The sequence below is a fragment of the Harpia harpyja genome, chromosome 20 (genome assembly GCF_026419915.1).
Source record: "Harpia harpyja isolate bHarHar1 chromosome 20, bHarHar1 primary haplotype, whole genome shotgun sequence".
NCBI classification, from domain to species: Eukaryota; Metazoa; Chordata; class Aves; order Accipitriformes; family Accipitridae; genus Harpia; species Harpia harpyja.
In genome coordinates this window covers 18,239,092-18,248,299 of record NC_068959.1, presented here as the reverse complement: position 1 = coordinate 18,248,299, position 9,208 = coordinate 18,239,092, and the positions used below count along the sequence as shown (strand labels likewise).

Here is a 9,208-nt window from a genome sequence, read left to right as displayed (position 1 = left end):
ATACTGACCTGCAGTGCTGTCTAGCTTCATGCCAATAAGGCATTATCTTCCAACTCTACCTCATGAGTTAGACACAGATAATCAATTTTGAAAGCAGAAGACTTGGACTTGTAAAATTCCATTTGCTGTCAGTAAGAAACTATTACCTTATATACAATGATATCTAGAGATTTCAGGGAGAAAGGTACAAGGCAAATAAAATAAATTTTTAACATTTTATTGATGGATGGTGGAAAATGCAGCTTTTGTTTATCATACTGCTGGATTTAATATCAATTCGTACATGTGTAAATAAACTTTTGCACTTCTTCAACATAATAGCTGCTGCTCAGAAAATAACTCAGGCATATGGTGTCACAGTCACGGACATCACCCTGAGAAAGACTGAGGATAGAGAGCAGTGTGGTGGGAGCAGCATAGGGATCTGAGGACTGTAAATCGCTACAACCACAGAGTAAATTGTCAGTGGCTATTTGTGCTGAGCCATCTGTTATCTTGACTACACTGCCAGCAATAGTTTAAAGAGACCTGGAGTGTGTCCATACAAGCTACACAAAATGGTAACTTCTATGCTCTTTGAAAAGAACAGGATCTGACTTACACTATATAGTAAGCAATGCAGATGGCCTGTTAATACATCTTTCTTCGCAGGAACAACTTTTGTCAGCAGGGAACACACAATGCCCTTTGACCTGTACAAGCAGAGGCTCAATAAACTTCTGTTCCATATCCTGGCAGGCACATCCTGTATCATTTTCTCTAAATGTTATTCCTATATCTATATCACAAGTAACTTATCAGAGCTCATGAATATTGTTGTTGATATTCTCTATTAGCCATCTATGTTCTCAGTGCCTTTAGAGTAGACAGTGGTCTAAAATAGGATATATATGTCTATATAGTTATTTTTGGTTGAGAGGTGGCCTTGTAACAGGATGAATTACAGATCTGTAGATGAAGACTTGAAATGGTGCTCCACAGACTGCTTTCCATCTTCTAAAACTTTGGAAATGCGCTGCAAAAAAAGAGGAACAGAGTGCCGTATGTTAAAATGACTACTGCATTGGATTCAGTTATACGTATATTAATTACTAGCTTGTGGTCTCAATCTGTGGCTAGAGAAAAAAAAGACACTGACCAAATCCTGGATATTTTGAATTAATTTCTCTATCCTGCAAACCCATAAACCTGTATTTAAGCCTGTCCACATGATTCCAGTCATGCTGTGGAAGCATTACACAAATGGATTTTTAGCTTTATTCAGTCCTTTTTTAGACTTGTAAAATAGGACATTTTGTCCTTATTTTATATGCTATTTAGGTTTAAATGTGAGTGGATGAGATCATGCTGAAAAACTGTTACTCCTGGGTCTGAAAAGAACAAGTATGTGATAAATTGAATATAAGTGAAATCCTACAGACTTCAAATTAATAGGTTATTCTTGTTCCTACCAGAAAAATATGATTATGAACACACCTAAATGCAGATTTTCCTAAATGTTGCTCCAAGGTACCTGAAGGCACTATCTATATTTTTTAAAAGGCAGCAGAAACTAATGGATGAAAAGGAAACCTATTCACCAGAAAAAATTAAAAAAAAAATTTGTAAAAAATAAACCAAACTTTGCTTTGAGAGAACAGCAAAGAGTTGATACTTAAAATATTACGAGTGTCACAGAATGCTTATGCAGTATGCATATCAGTAGCTACCAGCATTTGTATTAAATATGATCCTCCCACTACCTACAAAAATAGAAAGAAATTTAAAACTTTTGAATCTTAATATCTGCAATGAATATACTTTTTTTTTTCTTCCAAACACTACAAGAAATTCAATATTTTTAATTTTGTGAAATTACCACAGTGAAAGGTTTCCTACTTTGAAGGAGGGCAACCTGTTTTAAGCAACATTAATGACTCCAGTGTAAACCAATTTCTACTTTCAAATAAGCACCTCTGACATCAGAATTTGACTCGCACTGTGCATTTTTTACCATATATGCTATGATTACCTTACTCTGATGCTAGTGCTAACTGCCTAACATAATTAAATTGAAAAAGAAATAATTGCTTTCCTCTTTTGCTAATAATGTTACAGAAAGCAAATCGGGGAAAATCAGTCGGTCAAATGAGACCTCCTGTGGTACAGATGCAGAACTGCACATCTGAGCCTTTTAAACACACACACAGATGTACATCCGTACTCCAGAAAGCACAGCCAGAGGCAAAGTTTGCCTCTCCATAGAGCTTCCACTCCTCTTGCTGACGAGAGAAATAAGAGGAAAAAAAAAAGAAAAAAAAAAGGTAAGAGTTTGACTTATGATTATGGTATTTTAAAATGACTTAATTTTCAAAACATAGAATTTTTAAAGAGGTTAACACTTTCTTTTTTCCCCATAAACACACAGAACTTACCATTGTTTTAAATAACTGGTTCACTTTCTTTTTTTTGAAGGTTTTCTTGTCACTATCTGAGGTGGAAGGAAACACTGGTTGACTCAACCTATGTGATGCAATTGTTTCATCAGGTGCCACAGGGCTGACGGACAGAGTTAATCCTTAGAATAGAAACATTTGTTGCACAAAACAAAACCAAACAAGGAGAGTCAGAGTGTAAGATAAAGCAGAATTCAAAATAATGAACTATTGCAATTACTAGAAAGAAATGTGACATTTTTAATCTAACTATATCTGTAGAATACAAAGATAAGTAAAAATTTCCCCATTTGTTAATGGGGAAGCGCTAAACTTTATTACACTGACACTGAATACTGAAAGAAATTAACCGATCTGGTCAAAGAAGAAAAAACCCCAGATAAATAGATAAATACGTGGAAAAGAACTGGGCCATGACAGTCTGTTGTGTTGTGCTAAACATCTGTTACAGACATCTGGAAAGATAGGGACAATGAGAGGGATAGATGAAGTGCAGGCTAAGAAATGGAATGTGCTATGGAAGAAGTAGGGGGTAAAGTGTGTTGATATAGGGCACATTTTCCCTATATACCCTGGCCTAGAAATGAGTTCCACCTTCAGTTATGCTTTCCCCTTCTCTATCATGTAACTGTAAGTCTTCTAGTGGGCAGTTATGTTATCTTGTTTTCCCTTCCTCTTGCTGTGAGGGAGGCTTATGAGATTCCTTTCTAACGTCAAAAGCAGAAGTGGAAACCCTACTATGGGGCAACCTTTGGGGATATTCATCTGCCAAAGCAAAGTACAGAGCATTTCTCCCATGTCAAATGCTGCTCTCAGCTGTGAGGGCAGACTGCAGAAGCCCTTGCTTCTGCAAGTGAGACCCTACAAAGCAAGGAAGATGAATAAACCTTGCCTCTTTCAAGGCAGGGGGAATGCCCACACTACACAAGGAAGAAAAATTCGGAGCTCCAGAAGTAACACTTTTAGAACTTGCATGTTAGCACTAGGCAGCACAGTATTATCAAGCAGTAGTAGCCGTCCAGCCTCACACGCACAATACACACTTAAATTGTAATCTTTGTCTCAGAGGCACAGAGCCACAGAGAGAGCTACCTGCCCTGCTTGGAGCAAACCCTTTATTGCTATGTTTTCTTAACATAGCAATAAAGAAGTGCAGAACTCTCATCTTACTGTAAACAGCTTACCTGGGATAGTTGGCATAGAACGACTGACAGAACTCATCTGCTTGAGGACAGATGTTTTCTGAGGTGCCACTACATGTTCTGAGAGGTTGGTGTCACTCATGAACTCATATTTCCTTGACAGCTGTTTAATAAAAAGAAAGAATGCCATTAATGATGAACTGAGATATGAGCAACAAAGGTCTAAGCAAAATAGTATTTTGTGACAAAGCATAAAAGAAAATAATTAATAAACAAACTATCATGCCTAACCCAAGTTATTTACGGAATTGTTTCCTGAGTAAACAATAAAAGTAACTGGAAGCAGTAGAATTGGGTCCACATACAGTATTATACACTAGCTAAAAACATGTAATGATTTTGCAGAGGATTTATAGTTAGATAAATACTTCTCATTCCACAGATAAAAAACATTACTCTAAAAAAGCTAGCTAGAAGAGATTCTGTAATCTGGAACTGTAGGATGCTATTCCTACCATATCTTTGGAATAATACCAGCTCTGACTGTGATCTGCAAAGTAAAATGAAGTTTCGAAAACATTTCTGCCTATTGCATTAACATAGCCACTTTGGCGGCTGTGAGGCTTGATACTGTTTTTGTGAAGCAGAAGAAAATCCTGAAACACAATATGTAGTGAGATTCCCACAGTTAGGTGTATGTGTTATCTAATTTAATCAAAAGACAAAAGTGTTGCTTGTTTTTGTACATTAACACTTCTCAGAGCATGACTGTGCTTTGTATCTCTCTTTTGTATGAGGATGTGTAGTGTAAGACAATCATAATCCTCCGTAAGTCTCTCCTCCTTTCCCAAAAGAATCTTAGCTTTCCACTGAATTCACTTTGCCTTTGATGATACCTTCAAAAATTTTTGATCAAATGGCTTATGGTCTCTCCATGTAATTCAACAATCTGTTACTGTTATTGCCTGACATTTTAATTTAGGTAGGGCTTGTGTATAAGGAGGACATCTTTCAGGGTTTTTTATTTATTTATTTATTTATTTTTATACTAAAAGAAGAAAAGTCTCCTGAGAATTAAATTACACCACCACCACCACCCCCCACCAAAAAAAAGCACAATGTAACTTACATAAAATCATTCTAATGATCTAGCAGTGCAATAAAAGCACTCAAATGATCTATGGAGCAAGAGATGCCAGTGCTTCCAAACTTCAGCCTGGCACCGTTTAAGGAACACTGTTTGCAATCTTGCAATTTTCTAACAGCTGCGTGTCCCATAACAAGGTACAAAATGTAGAGGGCTCATCACTTTTGAAATAGCCCTGACTGCAAGGAGCTGCCATGAAATGTCAGCACAGTCAATTGCCTCTCCACAGGAAAGCTAGCTTAACCCTCCCAATATAGTACTCCATTTTAAGCTAACCAAGCTTCAGAATTTGCAACTTCAGGGCTATATTATCTGTCATCATAAGCAAATAGATATGTTCTGATTTTTCCATTGATTTGTTTCCTCCTCAGCATCTTGCAGGTTTCATTCATGGCAGGGCAGATTGTCTCTGCATCCTGCATATTTCCCTTTATGACAGCTAAAGTTTGATGTGATTTTTTTTTTTCCTAAGCAAAGGAGTAATGTCCTCTTTTTTATGGGTTATAAAATACTACACTAAATCAGTAACATACACATTTCATGTCAGAGATAGAAATATCAGGTGCTGTCTTCTCATCAGCAAACACCACACTGCTTCTTTTTGTTCTTTTTTTGGACCTTCTCATCTTTACTTCAGGGTGAGGATTCATTTGCAGAGCAGTCTCCTCTGATTCTGCTTTTACTGGCTTTGGTAGCACTACTTCCAGATCAAAGCTGCAGGAGCAAAAGAAAAAAGTACAAGTTGCTGAGTGATATTTTAAAAGCCACTGGTATTCTGATGTCATTTCCCCATGAAATATAAATGCAGGTCATCCTTTCCTTTGACTTTCTATGCAGCCTTGCAAACTGTTGGCAAGAAGTATATTACGTGCTTCCGCTGGCAATTGTAGATACAAGTAAGATGCCTTCAGGAGGTATAACATTGTCTTAAAATGCTGCAAAGAATGTAAAATATTAACATGAGGGAAAATCCCTTTTTAAAGATCTGCGCATTAGCTTAAGAACTTCTAAACTAAACAGAGTTAGAGCTCGTGTGGCAATTTTATGCATGGTGATGATGGTGCTGAGCGCAAGACTTGCTATTTTGGTTGTTGAAAACAGCGGAACAGAGTATTACTATTTATTGTTTTAAATGCATCCTCCTATTTATTTTACCATATTGGACAACACCACACATACCCAGTGATTAAAAAAAAAAAAAAGTTCCTCGTCTCTTCCTCTAATTTTTATAGTTTAAAAATTCTGCTATTTTTCATTTAAAAAAACCCAAATATGAAATTGATTCTGGCTTTACTCCCTTCTCTGCTGATGTAATTAGCCCACTAAACATCGGGCTGAACTTTTTTTTACAACATAAAAATTGATAAATCAAGTAGCATGGTAAATTTGTTGACCTGTGCTTCCTAGAAACAAATTAACATCGTAAGAACTAAAAATAGGTGCATGATTCAGCTGCTTAAGTGTAGTTGTCTGGTTCCATAGGAGGTGTCCTGCTTTATTAGAGACATGGGGCTGGCAGATATGACACAAATCATGTTTGTGTGCTACACCCTTCTTGTGTGGAAGCTGAAGGGCAGGAAGGGCAGCATGGGGCATCTCATGATGTGTGATACTACACATCTTTGTTAAACAACTCAATTTAACTAGTGTTAAACAATGAACTGGCAGTCAAACATGCAAGAATAGAGGGGTATCTTAAGAAGAAACACTGCCAAGTTAGGGTCATATACCTGGACTTTTTACAAGTGAACCACTCAAAAAGGAAGATCAGGTGTTTAAAAAAAAAATCACAATCAAACACTGCTCAGCAAGACCAATTTTATATGTACCTTGTCTGGGAAGAAGTTCTATGTGCCCAAAGGGTAATTTATAAAGTGATCAAAACAATTTATGGATGAAAAAGCTAATCAATACACCTATAACTGCTCTCTCAAACTTAAAAGTCTTTATGTTTCCCAGTGCTGCAGTTAAGAAAGCATATTAGGCAAAGTATTTTACATTACTACAGGCTTTACTAAAACATTCCGCCTTCTTACCTGTAGGTTTGTAAGGGTTGTCCTCTTCCTCTCCAATTTTTACAAGCAAAAAGACGCTAATTAAATTAGAAGCTGTATAAAGAGAAACTTGCAAAAAACCCAATCTTTTTATTCTTTTGAAATGTCATTTAAATTTAAAAATACTTGTTCCTGAAAATGAAATGTCACTTTTTTCAGTGAGAATTGAGTATATTTTGTCTATTAAGATTGAAATATTGTAGCTTTAAGGCTGGAGGAAGTGATAGCTACAGTTAAAAATAATTTTGGTATAGTCTGAAGAGACTGCTAGTGGTCCTTATGCTTGAATGCCTTTTTTTAACCTTTTAGTTTCATCCCATAAAGCTGGTTAAAAACCAGGACTGAAAGAAAATTTGTATTATATTCATAACCAACCTTTCTGAAGCAATTTTGTTTGGAGTACTGCAGTCTGAATTCATGGAAGTCAATGAAATAACTGATAACTGACGATAGGATCTCAGCATTGATCGTGGCCGTCCTACTCTCTTGTCATCAAAATCCGGCTACAGGATGGAAAAGAGAAACATATTCTATCAAACAACTTTGTGCGAACCTCATATCATCCCTTTTCACTAGGTCTTGAACAGGTGTGTTAACATTTGGCATGAAAGAAGTTATTTGCTACCATTAATTACTGTGATTGTATCTTCTGTCTGGATACACTCTCACTCTAAGTCCTCTCAAACTCAATGACACAGTGAGTAGCTAAATAAACTACAATTGACATAATTAACTGTATGTTTGAAAAAGAAATTAAGAGAAACAGTGTCTGCTGATTTTCTTTTGAACAGACCTGGGGCACACCATTGAAGTACTTCCTTGGGCAAATAGATTCAGTTAGTCCATGCTCCAAGACACTAATCACGCTCCATCTTCAATACAACATGTTCTGCCATCTCTATATGTTAATATAGCCTTTTTAAATTATATGTTTGCAAATGTTGGACAAACTTAATATTTCCCTAATAGGCAGACAGGAAGAACAGGAGGATTCTCCAGGTCATCATGTATCCATATTGCACAAAGCCATATATGCTGTACTTTCTCTCTCTGCAAAGTTTGAAGTTGATATGTTCTGCAGTGGAAGGACATAAAGGAGATACTGCTCCAAGTTTTCTTGAAGAAGATTTAGCTATGATATTGGAAATATTCAGTTTAATGTTGATGGTTATTTAGGCTTTGCAGCCTGGTACAAAGTTAACTGAAACAATCTGACTGATTTCCAAATGCTTTCCTGTTACTCTTGTTAATAAGGTAGGGACAAGGATCACACTTCTTGGCTAATTCTAGACTGTTTTCTTTCTTCAGGGGTGACTTCTGGGATCTACAATTGCACAGTGCAGTTAGCTCTTCTCTCTTTTTCTGTTCAAGTATTTCCTGGGATGAGCATGCCTCCCTCTAATTAGCTCATCACAGTGTCATAATATGGGGAAGATTTTTGAGAATTTCCCAGTGTATGCATACTATAAACTACTTTTTCAGCTCTCTTCAACTTCTATCCTGTAAACAGGATATGAACAACTTTTAAAAAACATTTCATATTAGAGCACAGGGTTTTGTTCTGGTTATCCAGAAAATATTAAAAATTTATGTGTAATTTCATATGCCAACTTCCTAAGTACTTTGCTTCTGATGTCATTTCTCACTAAGACTCTGATGTCTAGCAGAAGACTTGGAAACATCTGTAGCTTCAAGAATTATTTTCAAATGTTTTCCAGAGTTTACATGTCACTCATCCTTTGAATGGCCAGAATCTTGTGATAAAGACACAGTAGCTGCATAACTTTTTTTTTCTTTTCTTTTAATAAAAAAGCTCAGGACAGCCATGAGAGAGAGTCAGACATGGTAAAATGGCAGTAGCGCCATTCACAAAGTACATTCTCTGCTCTTGCAAAATTTTAAATAGGTTGCTTTTTAAAGTGCTGATCTGTAAGAGTGCTGAAGGGTTCAAGCATTAGGCAAGATTGGTAATTGTGGATTACAGCCTCTTTATTATTGCATGGATGGTGGCATGGGACTGAAAATAAGAAAAACATACTGAGATAAATACATAGAATTTTCATCATATACGTGTGTAACACAGCACAATATAAAAAATTTAGGTTAGAAACTTGCTACTTTTCCCCCTACAATGGAAGAAATAAATCCTCTTATAAAATCATCAATGCTGAAAGAAACAACATAAAAAATTTCCAAAGCAACTGTGTTTAATCACAAAAACCAGCCAACATCATTCTTGCCAGCCTGCACAAGCTCAGATAGACTATTTTAGTCAAGAATTGTCTGGAGAGTTTGTGTTTAGAAGTTATCCTTCAATTCCCATATATTTCAGTTGGGTCTCAACGAATATTTATAGTATTGTACACATGATAGGTTTTACTTCACAGCACAGTTGGAAGTGGCTAGCAGGGAGACATCAATTGCAGATCA

The 9,208-nt window shown here is 36.4% G+C and overlaps 1 protein-coding gene across 1 annotated transcript in view; it reads right to left on the bottom strand.

The window, feature by feature from the left end:
• Positions 1–201: 201 nt before the first annotated feature.
• Positions 202–9,208, bottom strand: part of DOCK2 (dedicator of cytokinesis 2) — a 214,181-nt gene continuing 205,174 nt past the window's right edge. Inside the window, exons 48-52 of the mRNA XM_052772076.1 lie at positions 7,154–7,281; positions 5,258–5,438; positions 3,620–3,740; positions 2,415–2,557; positions 202–1,015 (exon numbers count right to left, since the gene is read on the bottom strand). Of these exons, the coding sequence (XP_052628036.1) occupies positions 941–1,015; positions 2,415–2,557; positions 3,620–3,740; positions 5,258–5,438; positions 7,154–7,281 (648 nt within the window). The 3' untranslated portion in view covers positions 202–940. The remainder of the gene's footprint in view (positions 1,016–2,414; positions 2,558–3,619; positions 3,741–5,257; positions 5,439–7,153; positions 7,282–9,208) is intronic.